At 40.8% G+C, this 15917-nt stretch overlaps 1 protein-coding gene across 1 annotated transcript in view; it reads right to left on the minus strand.

Moving 5' to 3' along the window:
- Positions 1-785: 785 nt before the first annotated feature.
- rasa2 (RAS p21 protein activator 2) overlaps positions 786-15917 on the minus strand; it is a 46291-nt gene continuing 31159 nt past the window's right edge. Inside the window, exons 13-24 of the mRNA XM_033631365.2 lie at positions 15808-15882; positions 14912-15035; positions 14250-14356; positions 14060-14143; positions 13794-13871; positions 13617-13690; positions 12977-13083; positions 10984-11066; positions 9792-10000; positions 8397-8500; positions 7611-7791; positions 786-5536 (exon numbers count right to left, since the gene is read on the minus strand). Of these exons, the coding sequence (XP_033487256.1) occupies positions 5506-5536; positions 7611-7791; positions 8397-8500; positions 9792-10000; positions 10984-11066; positions 12977-13083; positions 13617-13690; positions 13794-13871; positions 14060-14143; positions 14250-14356; positions 14912-15035; positions 15808-15882 (1257 nt within the window). The 3' untranslated portion in view covers positions 786-5505. The remainder of the gene's footprint in view (positions 5537-7610; positions 7792-8396; positions 8501-9791; positions 10001-10983; positions 11067-12976; positions 13084-13616; positions 13691-13793; positions 13872-14059; positions 14144-14249; positions 14357-14911; positions 15036-15807; positions 15883-15917) is intronic.

A 15917-nucleotide genomic window follows, 5' to 3' on the forward strand; every position in this document is an offset into this window, starting at 1 on the left:
TAATGACAGCAGTCATAAATGTTAATGACATGCACATAATGTTTATGACAGGTTCATGACAGTGTCATGTCACCCTTATGTAGATATCTTCAAGTACATGAAACAGCTGCCAGCATGAAAGCATGGATCCATCCATCCAGTTCAGGCTGGTGGTGGTGGTGTAATGGTGTGGGGGAGATTTTCTTGGCACACTTTGGGCCCCTTAGTACCAACTGAGCATGGTTTAAACACCACAGCCTACCTGAGTATTGTTGCTGACCGTGTCCATCCCTTTATGACCACAGTGTACCCATCTTCTGATGGCTACTTCCAGCAGGATAACGCACCATGTCACAAAGCTCAGATCATCTTGAACATGACAATGAGATCACTGTACTCCAATGGCCTCCACAGTCACCAGATCTCAATCCAATAGAGCACCTTTGGGATGTGGTGGAACAGGAGTTTCGCATCATGGATGTGCAGCTGACAAATCTGCAGCAACTGCGTGATGCTATCATGTCAATATGGACCAAAATCTCTGAGGAATGTTTCCAGCACCTTGTTGAATCTATGCTAAGAAGAATTAAGGCAGGAATGATTAATTTGTTGCACTGCATCCACATTTTCCAAAATCTCTAATGTGACGTGTAGTATTTATAGTATGGCTCTGTTGTTTGTTTAAATGTTGTCTTAAGAAACAGCTGACGTTCTTGGATGCAAGACAACTTTCAGATTTGTTTCTGACAATAAAGTGAAATCAAATCATGTCTGGATTTTCAACACAAGCACAAATACTCAACAAATATGAGAAGAACTGGCAAAGTGTTTATTGTAAATCGTTTCAAATGGACACAGAAAAGACCACGTATGGAAAATAAAATATCTCATGTGTATAAAAAGAACAGACATTGTAACGAAGCAGTATGGAGACATTCAGAAGAGATGAGTCGGAGATACGCTGGACAGGAAGGAGCTTTTATATTTCAGAAAAACATCCCGTGAAATCCTCTGACAGATTGTTTATTTTAATCATGCTCTGTGCTGCGACTGTCACAGAGCAGATGTGAGTGGATTGGCAGGACAAGAAGATTGTTTCGCAATTTTTCACCTGTAATTGATTCATTTTCTTGCATTAACCTGGACTTTTCTGTAATTGATATTAAGTGCTCAGAAACACACATCACATGTGAGTCGGCCTTGATTAATGTATTAATCTGATAGATCAAAGCAAGTATGAGCCTTTCCCTTTTATTTTTACTGTGGCTTAATGTATTTCAACTACTACCAGGCCGCTGCACGTGTTTCCACATGCATCTCATCCACATGCTGTCAAGGACTGTTATTTTAGAGACGACGTGCAGACATGGAGAAAACAAATCCCTTATTAAAAGCAGATAAAGCATAACTCAGTGATGGAGTGAAAACACGTTCACCTTCATATGAAAATGAGCACACAACCAAAAGACATCAACCGCTAGCTCACTGGCCCATATCAAAACTAGCAATGACATGCAAGCTTACACAAGAACAATAACTTGATGCTGTGACTCGTTAATATCCACATACTGTTGATGAAATTTGGTCCAGTCATTTTTTTCCAACTGAAAGTGTTCACAAGCACAGGCAAAGTTAATCCAATGATCAATTTCTTAAAATCAATCATCTTACAGTTGTATTTGTGGCTCTGATTAGGCAGCTCATTCACCGACAACCTGCATGTGTGCATAATCAGTGCCAGCTGCAGCTCTGTGGGACACTACGCACGATATTCACTTCAGCAACACTGCGATAAGCTATCAACAAGTGGAGGTTCGGCAGCGGCTATGACCACGTACAGTCAGTAAAGGGACGACAGAAAAAGCCTAAAAAAAAAAAAAGCGCTGCAGACAAAGAACAAGGTACCGTAGCAGTTTAGCAACACATCAAATCAGTGTTAAAAAAAAAAAAAAAAAGGTACAAAAACATTTTGCTAGAAAAATATATTGTTAAATATACAAGACATGCATGTTAGAAATATATGACGGACCAAAGACAAAACAGGCAGCAAACAGAAAAAAACAAAACATGGTTAACCCTGTATCATCAGCACTACATGTACAACTTTTGTTGTTAAAATAAATTCAAGTTTCTTTCGTATTTTTTCAACACTTCATTGTTCGAATGGGCAAATGATGGGAAAGAAAAAGATAAAACCAGGACTGAATCAAGAGTTTGATTGTTCCTAAGTTTTCTCCAGCGCAAAAATGACTTGTTGATTAATCAATAAGTCCACCGACAGAAATAATCAGCGATAAAAACATTAAAAATTTGCTGGTTTAGTTCTTAAAATTTTAAGGATTTGGTTGCTTGTTTCAGTTTCATATAACTAACTAAATTCTGTTCGACCAAGAGGAAAAAAACATCTTAGTTTTTAGACATCATGGGCTCTGATAACCTGTGATATGGATTTAATTAACGCAGGCAGATCTGTTACTGTATTGATCAGACGCAGCCCTGCTTCTGCATGATATGACTGTTAGGATAAAGATGTGTCCAAGATATGACTTACATTAAAAGCATGATAATGTTTATGTCAATAAATTTATCTTTTTTTTAGACTGTTTTGGCAGTGGAGTGCTGCAACTAGCTTTGTGGATAACTCAAAGCCACATTTCACACAAAACTTTGAAGTAAAACAGCCGGAGTGCTGCCGATTTGAAAAATAAGAAAACAAAGTGTTAGTTGCCGGGATTGTCTACACTAATTCAGGGATGACGGGGGGTAATTTGTTAGTCTGACTGATTCCTTTCTGCGTTTCCTCCATCATTTCTCACATAAGCCACGACAGATATGTTGCAATGCTCTCAACATGACAGCACAGATCTGATGTACACCGTACCAGTACGATTCACAATGACAGGGAAACACAACTCTACACCACAATCATGTGCTATCAGGATTCCAAACTGAACGCATGCAGTCTGCTCGCCTTTGAAGGGGAACTTTAGCAGGTTTCACCCTGGACCTTTTTCATGTTTTTGTGCCTCAGTGACTAAAGGAAGCGAGCGAGAGCGCTTCAGCCAGCAGCTGCGAAACAGGCGATGTAACCACTCGGGGCATTCATGCATCATCAGTTTACATCTGCTAGAAGTGCTTGTTTTTGCCACTGACAGACTCATTGTTCCATACAGCGATAGTCCTTTTTATGAAAGAGTAAGAGTGCTTTCACACCTGCCCTGTTTGGTTCGTTCAATCAAACTTACATTTGTTTTTGCCCCCTAAGTATGGTTCCTTTGGGCAGGTGTGAACACAGCAATCGCAGTCAGGTGCGCACCAAAACAACCGGGCCGAGACCTGCTTGAAGAGGTGGTCTCAGTCCGGTTACAAACAAACTCTGGTGCGGTTCGTTTGTGGTGAGAACATGTTCCAACCTTAATCCGAACCAACTGCAGTCACATGACACATTGTTTGGGTTAAACATGAGCATGTTACAGTCCTGGAGGATTATTAATGTGCACCTCCTCCTGTACTGCCTTAATATGCACATTCAGCACATCCAATGCATCAAAACATTGTTTTCTAGTTGGAGCCGCACCTCGTTTTCAAACTGTATGGTTTGACTAAAATGAACAATGACAGCAATATAGTCCATGATGAGCAGCGCTAAAATCAACCTGCGTAGTTGTCCCTCCATTGTGACATTAGAAAGTGTCACATTTATCTTGCAAGTGTACTCTTCTTCACCGTTTGCTTTACTTCCTGGATTTTTCCTACATGGAAATTCTGACCAATCAAGAGCAGCTTTCTTGTGCAAGACATTTGATCTGGTCTGCTTGTAAATGCTGCCGTGAGAACATGAACCAACTCTAGGCAATTATACAACTTTGTAACAAGATTAGTCCCTGATTCAGACCAAAGCAAGACAACTCTAGGTCTGAAAGCACCCTGAGATCATTTTTGTTCAACCAGAAATCATCATCATCATCATCAAATGCACCAGACTCCATTTAAATAAACACTAATTTCATAATGGTAAAACACACTTCATTCAAAGTGGACAGAAACAAAATATAACTCACAAAAACCATTTTTGTTAGTCTTTCCACTGTTTAACGATTACCATCTCTGGTTTGGTTGGAATTAACCCTCAATTCACCCAGTCAAATGTGAAAATATGCCGGCTTCAGACATCCTTAAATTACTGTTTTTGTAAAAGGAGTCTGGTGGCTTTGGTGATAGTGATTTTGAGGCCGTTTCTGGTTAAACAAAAAGGATCTTACTCTCTAACAAAAAGGTCCATCGCTGTAAGGATCCTTTCCATAATGTTGTTCAACCTGTCAGTGGCAAAACAAGCACTTTTGGTAAACGTAAACTGATGGTGCACAAATGCCCTGAGCAGCTTCATTGCAGCCTGCTTCACAGCTACTAGGTGCAGCAGTCTTGCTCAATACTGGACCATGTTCAAAAACTGTTGTTCCAGTTAGTCACTTAGACACAGAAACATGGACAAATAGGGTCAAGGTTGAAAAATACCAAAGTTACCCTTTAAGTCACAAAAAAGTAAAAGGATATGTTAGCAAAAACATACACAGAAACCAAATATATATTTATATATATAATTTGTCTCCATTTTTAAAACATTTGTATTCAAAATACATTAATTAATTTTTTTTTCAAGTCAAACCTATGAAATTGTCTTTGGTCAAGAAAAATATTTTAAAATCTACAGGCTATAAATGTTATTGTACAGGAATGAAACAAAAAAATGTACTCGAGATCATGTAACTGATCAAAATGGGGGGAGCTGATACCAAGTATCTAATCATTTCCATTTGGAGTGCTCCAAATATTTAAAGTGCTTCTGCATTATTCCCTCAGCATTTAATGTGAAAGAAACATCCATTAAAGTAAGGCAGATCGGTTTCATCTACTTCACTGTCCTCTGAAATATATGTACACGTTTTGTTCAGAAGAGGAAGGACACTAAGAGAGTAGAGAGAGATAAAAGGGGCACGGACAGAGCACGATCCTCCAGAAAGATGATGATTATCAAATCAGCTCTAAAGACTGATATCAGAGCAAAACCTTAAAAGATTTGGGAGAGCATCATCACAGCTGTTGATATAAAATATTGGGTGAATAAAAAAAATTAGCAGCCTATTCACACACCATCTAATGATGCCTTTTTTCACACAGCTGTAGACGTCAAGAGGACATAAATTAAGACGAGGAGAGAGTCTCTTTATGAGGGACCAGAGGAGGGGAGGAGATGAGGCAACGTACTGCCAAAGACAACACCGAAGGGTTCATTCATTTCAAGAGCTGAGGAGAGAAGCTTGTTCTGCTTCCCCTTCTTAGGCGGTCACTGCTGTAGTGGACTCATGATGTCTGGAGGTCAGGGTGTATCATTCACTTTTCTCCTGGACACGCGGCGGGCTTTCTCTCTGGGACAACTCAGGGGCTCCGTTAGGACCCTTTCAGGCTCTCTGTGGTGTAGCAACACCTGCTGGTATGGCTGTTTCAGGCCACACCTTCCTACCCGGGTTATGAGGTTTTCCCTACTATGGGGTTGTCCCTAAAACAGAAAAGATAACAAAGATGAGTGCCTTACATTTGTGTGAGTAGAAGCAGCCACGTCTGAGTGATGGCAGCTATAATAATGTAATAAAGTTAAGTTGTGTGTCACTGGGATTTACAGGGAAAAAAGAAGTTTGTTTCACAAAGTCATTTACACAACATACTAACATGCTATTTAGTACATTAAAACAGCATGTGAGATTTTTTTGAGTATGTCTAAAACCTTAGTATGAAACCAACAGTACATGAACTGCTTTGAAGTCCCTTCTTTTTATGCCTCCTTTGCATTTTTGCACAGAACCAAACAACAGAACCAGTGCGTAATTATACACTGCAGCTTTGCGGACTCAAAACAGGCATGACAGGTGTGGAATGTAACAGAACAACGTTGGCCTCTAGTGTGACATAACACATAGCAGCAGCACTTTCTAAACAATAACAATGGCATGAATGTGTCAGTACTGATCATTACCATCCCTGTTATATGGTGGCTGATCTCGTCTCATCATTCACAAAAGGATTGTGTGGCTTTTGTGGCCGCTAAACCAGTAAAAATGGAGCAAACAGATACCGTCTAATTCACAAAGCACCTGCAGAGGGTGAAATGCTCCACTAACTGCACTGCCAAGCAGATTGTGTCTCGGTGCTCCGGTGTTATTTGCGCGTATTTAAATGAGGTAATATGCATATATTTGGCAGAAAAATTGCCCCTTTCTATGCAAATGAGCCTCATTGATAAACAACGTCTAATTCACTAACACCAGCGCTAATAGCCACACGCAGTTTGAGTGAAGTAAATAACGTCTTTAGAAAGCTGGTGCAAACTGGGCCCTCCTCTGTGGAAGCCTCCCACCCAGACTTTCCAGTGATCGTGGCAGCAGTGATCATCTGTTAAATCAGGCTGTAAATAATATTTTGACATTATTATTATAATCATTATTACTTTAATGGCATCCGAAGATATTGATGCGGTGAACAGGTGACAGTCTGCGGTCGTTCTCGAAACGCACTTCTGTCACGCACTTCAAAAACAACTTTCAATAATTTATTTTACAAAACGGGGGAAACAAACGTGAACAAAAACGGTTCCATAATTCATATTAAATTCATAAGATAACGAAAAAACAGCTACAAGTGAGAGGGAATAGTGATAAAGTGGTCAAACTTTGTCAAATCCACAGCCGCAACCCATCCGACACTGTTAGACTGACTCACCAGCAGACGTCACTACATGAGGGTATACAGTATTCAGTACTTTGCCAAACAAAGTCTGCCATTGTTCTGCCACGGTGTTCTTGGCGCAAAGCCAGCATTTAAACTTTGCCATGTGTGGCTTATTGCAATCAGGGGGAAATCAGGGGCAAACTGCACTCAGCTGCCAAACTCTGTGGGCGTGTTTTCGCTGGTATATCATTAGCGCAATATCCTTTGTGAATAGGATGTTAAGACTGAGCAAACTGCGGGTGCAAATGAAGTGCAATTCAAGGTGCTATCAGCGGCCGCAGTTCATTCTTTGTGAATTCGGCCCACTCAGTGTGCAAAGGCCTTTAGGAGCTCCCAAATCTCACTCTTCTCTTCTTTGAGTTAGCTGCTAACTGCTACCACCTACTTTTTAAATCTCCTACAGTGGGTTGCACACATAAACATGTTAAAATGTCCCATGATCCTGTCTGGCAGGCTGTCCTGTTTATACGGATACTGTTTCAGTACTGTTACTACTGCCTGTAGCAACTTTAAGGCAAGACCTCCCTGTCGTGTCCTCTCTTTCCGTGATTGTACCTTGTATACAGAACGGCAAAGCGACATAACTGTGTGATATTCCTGCCCTGAACAGGCAGCCTTAAAGGGGCTATGGTTACATGTGTTCAACTGACAAAGATGTTCTCACTGCTACTGCTAACTCACACAATAGTATGCTGAACTGTAGTACACATGATATGAATGTAGTGCATAGTATGCGATTTTGGATACACTGATGACGTGAAAATAATCAGCCATAAAAATTTTAATCAAATCATATACATAACACATTACATTACATATGTATGACAGTACAAATAAAACTGACTTACAAGCTCCCGTACTGCGCCGTGGTGTCACTCCTCATGTTGTGCTGCCTCTGAAGTTCCTCCATGATGTTTCGGAGCTGTTTGAGTGTCTGAAAGGTCTCTTTGGGTTCCTGAATGGTGAACTTGGAGTACTCCTCCTGCTCCCGTTGAGGGCCCTGATACACTGCCATACTGGCACATGCATCTGTGTAGAGGAAACAACATTTTACAGAGCAGCTCCAGGGTTGGACTATACCTGATAACATAAATCCCAAGACATGCTGTCCAACCTCATGAAATCAAAAGCGTTGCAGTCCCCCAATTCTAGGGGTGAAAAAAAGTAATGGGACTAGTTGACACAAGACTAGTCTGTGATGTCACTATCTTAACATCTCTCATCCGACAGATTTGAGCTGAGAGATGAGCAGAGAGATCTGAGTGCTGGTAAGATGGAGAGAAGTTTACCACAGTAAATCTACACATACTTCCCACATACACTGGTAGGATACAAAGCTGGTTGAAACTCAAAGTATCCCTTTAAGGTGAGTACTTTCAATTCACAGTCATTATTTTAACTGCTAATCCAACATGCTGGAGTTGAGACAAACCAATGAAAACCATTACCTCACTTCCACCACACAACGTGCAGTGATGTACAGATAATTAACACATGCCTGCATAAATAATTATTACAGGTCACAAGCTCTAACAATGGTGTAACGCCCCAAGAATCTCATAGTGTTGTGGGGCGTGTTATCATCATATCCTGCTCACGCTAATAAATTCAGTGTCTCATGAAAAAACACTGACCCTCCATGTTCTGGAGCTTGGTATCATTCGAGGAGAGGAGGGAGAAAATTCTCTCCGTTTCCCGGTCACAGTCTATGTCCAGCTGCAGGTTGGCCAGCACGGTGCTGAAACAGGAGAGAACAAAAGTGTAAGAGGATCTCATCCTGGAGAACACAGCAGAAAGAAGACAGGGGAACAATATTTTCATTTGTTTAGAATAAAAAACAGAGATCCAGTTGAGCCCTGGGTGTGTTCTCTGTAAATTCTATGGATTAAATAACCCGTATTCTGCAGCTCGCTCTCTTCGATCAAATACATTTGTTGTCTGTCCCTCACACTCGCCTTGAGACACGTGGTGATCGAGCTTTTGTCTCTGTGATTTCTTTCTTGTTGTATGTTGCCCTTGTGAAGCACTTTGTGACCTATGTCTGCGAGGAGCGCTATATCAATAAATTTTACTTAGTTATTTACTTTTACTTACTTAATAAGGACAAATACACAGGAGGGCGAAGAGAAAGTGGAACTGAGCAGTGAACGACCTGCCGTCACACTGAGGCTGCACAGTGACTGAACAGATGATGCAGTAGAAATGTTTCTGTTCAGATTTGGGATGAAAGTGAGTATTAAGCGCAGTCAAACAGCTACAGTAGATTAGACCACGGCAAAAACTATCAATCCTGTTTTCAATTAGAATAAGTCAGCCTTAAAAAAAGAAGCAAACATCATTTGTTGACAGCTTCAAACGTAAAGATACATTTCTTCTATGCTGTGTTAAGAGTGTTGCTCCGGGTTTGCATGTGTCAATCAGTTTATGGCAGGAGTGTCCAAACTTCGTTTTAATGGGGGCCAGATTAGATAATCACTTATTGCATCAAAATAGACAAACGCAACAGTTTAATCTTCCAGTGACAAAGTATTCAACTTTCCTCTGCCACGCTGCTGACTTAACGCCACTTTGCTGTCTGCTGTTTGTTTGCTTATTTACCATCTCTATGAAAACGTATCAGTTCTGCCTTCCTACTTGGTCCATGTCAACAAATTGTATGATCGTCCTGAAGTGAACTGTTCTGCGGGCCACGATTGGCCCCCAGGCTGGACTTTGGACATGCCTGGTTTATGGCAACAAGCGTCTGGCAGCTGCTGTAAAACAGTCAGTTAGTTGCTGTAAACCATTTTAGAGAATTTATATCAGTTTGTTTCCAGTTCTACCCTCCGTGAGTGTCTTCATTACAGCAGCCGCATCAAGGTGGCTGGTGAAATTTACTACCAATGGCAGGGTTTCAAAACAGCGGTGGGCACTTTAATTAAGGCTTAATTGCAATCTACAACACATGTCCCACAAAACAGCAGCAAAAATATTAAATACTTTGTAGACGACGTATTTCCTGTCATCGTGGTGCTAATGCAAACACTTACGCTGTGCAGGGCTTACAACCCGGCGCGTTGTTACTCTGGTTTTTGCAGCACTGCCAGGCTCCACCGGTGTAATTAGACGGATGGTAGGTGGACAGGCGTCCCTCGTTGCAGCGGCTGACCTGGCCCAGGACCTCCAACCACTCACTGGCCTCTACACAGTTTCCTGCTTGCACATACAGAAGCTTCTCAGAGTAGACCACCTGAAACATCTGACCCCAGAGAAAGAGAGCGGTTTAAAGGCCAAGGCCTGACAGTCTTTATAGAAATCATTTCCAAGATTATTTCCAGGACACCTTCAAATTCCTAAAGCTTTACGTGAAAGACTGACAAACAGGTCTGGCTGCACTTACAGTGACAGCAGACCAAAGGTTGTAACAAGTAAAATGTTGCAGGCATCGCAAATCTGACATTTACTTTGTTTTATATGAAATTGGACAATTTCCAGGACATTTTGTTCATATGTGTCATTTCCCAACACTTCTCCATGTCTAAAGTGCTTCAGGCTACAGGCATGTCAGGTCTTTGAGGTACAGAGGAGTGAAAACAACTCATGTATCTCACGAGACTACCAATAAATAATCACGTCTTTATTGGACTTGGAATTTAACTTACTTAACCCCCACTTGTTAGCTTAACGTCACCCCAACCGTAACCCTACAATGCACGTCACCCTACTGTGGCTTCTTGAGTTGGGTAATTGCCACAAGAATATTTCTGAAAGTGGTTGAGATGTTTCCAGGCACAGCTTGTCTGCCTTCGCTGTCAGCCTGGTCAAGTGCAGGTGGTACAGATCAGACTCTTCCCAACTCCCACAGGTCTTAAAATGTTTTTCCTGGTTTGTTTCTGTGACCGTGGACTTTCCACACCACCATACGATACAGTCACAAAGGATCTCAATAAAAGATTTGTAAAATGGAGTACAAATTTTATAATTCTGGGAAAACACATGAGCTGTTGGACCTTTTTATAAATCGCACAGGCACATTGATCCCAGGAAAGCTTGTGGTCTGTAAGAAGTCCCAGCTACTTATACTCTGTCACCACCTCGATCTCCTCTCCTGTTCTGTTAGCAAGACTGGGTGGTGGGAAATTGCATCTGAGATCAAACTTTCAACTCGGGGAAAAGTTCCCATTACAAAGGGGGCCAATACTTTAGAAGTGATGATTGGGTGTCTGAGGGGAATTGGCTTACATTTTTGCGGTTAAAGGCACTTTCATCCAGTTTCTCCACTGCCTGGATATTTTTGACACTGATGATGCAGAGGGCCTCTTTCCCTGGAAAGCAGAAGTCATTGTGTCAAATGCGTGTGAAGAATAACTCACAGTGATGATCAGAAATATCAACAACTCTAATGTTTTAGGTTTTTCTGTAAGTACAAAATATAAGAAGAAGGTGTAAGTGAATGAGTGTACTGTAGGTCTTCCACACCTTTCAATATGCCTTCTAACAGCGTAAGTCACAGTGCTCTAGATATGTTTATTTTTACTGCCATTTCTGAAAAACAATCTCTCATTCCTGACAGTAATAACAGCTATTTACTTCTGTTGAAATCAGCTTTTGTTAATTGCCTCCCACAATGAATGTTTAGGCTAGCAGCGTGCTCCGAACTATCAAATTTGTTGATTCACAGTCTAAATTCCAGGTTAACAACCCAAAAAAAAAAAGCACTGCACTTGGCGCCAATCACTGTCAGAATGTTCACATGGTGATGTTTGCTGCCATCGAAGACAGCAGGAATTCTGCCATCAAAAAGATTCCCACAGATTTGACCTTGTCAACATGACATGATCTTATTTCTACATAAAATCCATGACTTTAGTGCTCGTCACAGCTCTTGTAGTTGCAGTTTCTTTAATAGGCCTTCAGGTCCAGACACACCAAACCAACATCAAAAAACTAGCAGCAACGGAGGCTGACTGTTGCGTCACCTCACGTCCTCTGTGTCTCGGCCAAGAAGTTGCACTTGAACACAGGGGAAATACTATAGCCAGTAGCCAACTAGCAAGTACGTTCTGTGCCTGCGTGAGAGGAAATAATTCAACATGCCAGCGGCGGCGGTCTGTATTCCTCATTCAAAAAGGAAACCTCAAGATTCAATATGCTAGTTAGCTAGTTAGCACATAACACAAATGGCAAACCATCACAAACTGCTTCTGCTGAAGAGCTCCATGGCAACACCTCGCCTAATATAACAGGTTTGTTTTGATCTTACGACTTCTTGACTTTTTTTTTTTTTTTTTTGCTTTCCTCACCTCCAGATTTTTGAGGTTCTTGTGCACTGGGATGAATTGTCAATCAGATCGACTTAATTTACTGTCGGACATGAATAAACAAGCTGAATCCGCCAAAAAATGCAGACAAAGGTTGACTATACTGCAACAACTAGGGCGACAGACACTAACCAACGTTGACCAAGATGTGACTGTAATCTTGGCAGAGCCTTTCTAGAAATGTAACAAAACCAAATTCAAAGGTGTGTACGCAGTTTCAAATACAACCGCTTTTCTTAAAAAATTCTGACAACCCGACTTTGACAGAGAAGTCAATAGATCTTCATGCACCACTCAAATATCCAACTTTTAATGCTGACAAACATCTTCACAGAGAATGTAAACTGTTTTTATTGCACAAACCAACTCAGTTATTGATAGAAATCCTTCGTCTCGTCTAGAATTTGTTTGTTGTAAGCAGTAAAGTAGTGATAAAAGTTCAGCCTGACACATCTGGACGCCCCAAGTGATCAGTCAAAAAAGATAAGTACTCTAATTTATCATGACATCCTCCATTTCTGATAAATCACATGACAGTAAAACATATTTTGACCCTTTCTCTTGAGTACTCCTGAGAAGATGGTATTTTACTTAGTTTAAAAAGCCCTAAAAACTGTGTCACCACACACCAATCAGTTCAACACAATAATATATGCTGGCTTCCCCTTAATATTAATCATTTCAGAGGCTTTTAATGTCTATATACAACATACCATTATTAACAGGCACTTCTTCTATGTGTAAGATTGGAAAAGTTTTTACTTTGGTGCCATCTGGTGGTAAATTTAAGAGAATGATGCTGTGACAGGAAGCACTGCATGTGGCCATCTTCTGTTAGGTTCATCTTTTTTATGCTACAATTTCTGGGTGAAATAAATGTGGTTGGAGTACGAGATGATAGAGAGAGTTCTCACCTTTATGTTTGTGGTAGGAGAGCTCCCTGTTGGTCACTCTGAGCCATCGCTTTTTAAAGTTTCTCTTGCCAAGGCGTTTCCTGCCCTGGGCACGTTTCTGTACTTCCCTATGGAGGACACACACAAGACAGAGGTTCAAAAACTGATCAACGTTTTACAGGCGGTAAACAAATTTATTATTTTCAGCATCTTCTTTTGGTTTTGTTTGAATTAGATTGACCAGCTGGATCAAGAAAAACCTCCGCTCTGATTTTAAATAAATATCCACTGAATTCTAAGCAGTAAAATGTGTGTCTGGTGCAAAACTTTACTTGACTGCCTAACTATTCTCAGCCAGCATCACTGACATTACATTACATGAGGCTATAGTGAAGTCTTACTGGTTAGATTTCTGTCACTGCTGCACAATTAAACTTTCCACTGAGCACACATGGTAAGGATTTCATTTTTATAGTTGCTGAAGCTTTCTTTAGCCTTTGTCACTCAGTGATATCAGTGACTTTTTTTCTGCACTTTCTCCCAACAGACCACTTAAATCTCATAAGGAAGAGTGGTTAAAAGAGGCAGCAGACACAAGCTGTACTCTTTATGTCGCCTCCTCTTCCTCCTGATCCTGACCAGGCTCATAATGAACACTCACCCCTCCTTGAGAACCACTGCGTCCTCCAGCCCACTGGACTCTTTGCTGACGTTTGACGAGATCTCATCAAGAAACTGGAAAACAGAATTGATGAAGATTTCAGCCTTCACCATTTCAAATGATAAATAAATATTAACACTATCATTCTTTGGACGTTTCAGTATATTAACAAAATACCTTTTTAACTTTTTCAATACACTTGTCTTCTTGGAATGATTTGAAGAAGTCGTACATGTAGGTTTCTTTGAAACTAGACTACAGAGAGAAAAAAGAGACAGATTTTAAAATAGTGCATGTGACAATGTTTGAACAATCAAAGTTTAAAAACCAGTATTTGCCATTCACTATACAATAGACTATATTTAACTCAACTGCTTTGTTTATTAGATTTTCAAGAAATGAAAGAAATTCTGTTTAGGACATTAGATCGTACTTAATCTTACCAGTTTTTTTGACAAACTACCCCAGCTGCCCAGCGTCTGGATTGTTTTTGAGATGAGTGTAAGTGTGCGGGAAATCTCAGGATCCTAGAATTGAAGAAAAACGTACAGCGACATCAGTACACTGTAGAGGCCATGTGTGAATTTGCTCTCCAAAATATTTATGAAAACGGTGCCAGGGCCGTGCACTTACAGGATGGTGGGAGCGGAGCTGGAAGGAGTGTGGAGAAAGGACAGCGACAGCGAAGAACCGCAGGAAAACAAAGCTGCTAACGGCCGAGTATTGAACGTGTGGGTCAGCTGTAGAGAGGAGGAACATGGTGACAACTGATTCTGGCTTCACAACACAAGCTCATTCAATCGATAAGCACAACCTACGCTTAATTTAGAGTCACCAGTTAACCTGCATGTCTTTGGACTGTGAGAGGAAGCTGGAGTACCTGAAGAAAACCCACGCTGACACAGGGAGAGCATGCAAACTGTGCACAGAAGGGCTCCCCCACCCCTGGGTTCAAACCAGGAACCCTCTTGCTGTGAGGTGACAATGCTAACCACTGCACCACCGTGCCAGTGAAAAATATACAGAACTTAGTAAATGAACTGTAAAGTAATTTGGTGTGGAGCCCAGGACTGTCAACATATTTAGTGCCTTTACAACAATAAACTAGTGTCCTGCTGAACTGCTGCACAATTTCTGAGGAACAAAGGAAACAACACAGATGGAGGAACATTTACATGCCTGTGGTGGGTCAAGATGGGTTTTGTTTTGCTTGGTTTTGAAGTTTCTTTTCTTAATGTGTGAAGGATAATTTCGCAAACAAAGTGGCGGCAAAAACACACTGAAGGCTTATTTACCTGGGAAGCGTTTGCAGGCCAAGTGTCGCAGTGACCTGAAGACATCACACATAAGTGGGGGACAGCTGGAGCTGGACTGCGTGATGGAGGAAAAGACTTTCTGGACATAACCCTGAAGGTTCTCCTGCAGAGGGAACAAACATTAGTACTGCTGTAGTTTACGTACATTTGATAAAGACAGGAACACTAATATGTAGACGGTAAGGACCGCTGAAATCAATGATGATACAGAAGATGTAAGGAGAAGTCAGTGGAAGCTGAAATGCGGCAAGACATTCTGCTTTATGACCAACTGTATGTTTCATTTCTGGGATTTAAGATTCAAAACTTTCTCAACAATCTTTGGACAGCTGGTTGCCCTATCTTTGTCCATGGCAATATTTGGAGTAACTCCTCTAGATTTTAACCTAAGTAGAGTGCAAGCGGGCATTATTTATTTCTGCTTAGGTTCACCCTGTGTAAATGGAAGGACTCTTCACCTCCAATATATGGACACTGGATTAAGGATATTATGTATCATTTACAACTGGAGAAAATCTGTTGTTTTATCAAAGGATCATCTGCACGCTTCTTTGCCACCTGGCAGCCATTTTTAACTGTTGTGGCAAATATGGAAGCTGGAAATTTGTAATGAAACATGCTATACTCCCCCTACTTATGTCACACATGTTAATTAATTTGTCGTCTTTCTTCTCTATTAGATTTCCTTTGACTGGCCTGGCTTTCTCTGTTTGTTCCCGAGTTGATGGGTGGGCGGGGTTGTCCTTTTGTCCTTACTGGTTCTGTCTTTGTTTATTAATATTCTGTATATCTTTATTGAATTACCAATAATAAAAAAAAAAAGTATGTTGTGCTTGTCTGTGGACAGGTTTGTAAAACGTACAATGTACATTTACCTTGTTAACCTCCACGTTGTCACCTTCCTTTAGTTTAACCGGATCTATCTCACATGTTTTGTTGGATTCACAAATCTGTGAAGGATTGAAAAGGACAAAAAAATTACAAA

The sequence above is a fragment of the Epinephelus lanceolatus genome, chromosome 4, assembly GCF_041903045.1.
Source record: "Epinephelus lanceolatus isolate andai-2023 chromosome 4, ASM4190304v1, whole genome shotgun sequence".
Lineage (NCBI taxonomy): Eukaryota > Metazoa > Chordata > Actinopteri > Perciformes > Serranidae > Epinephelus > Epinephelus lanceolatus.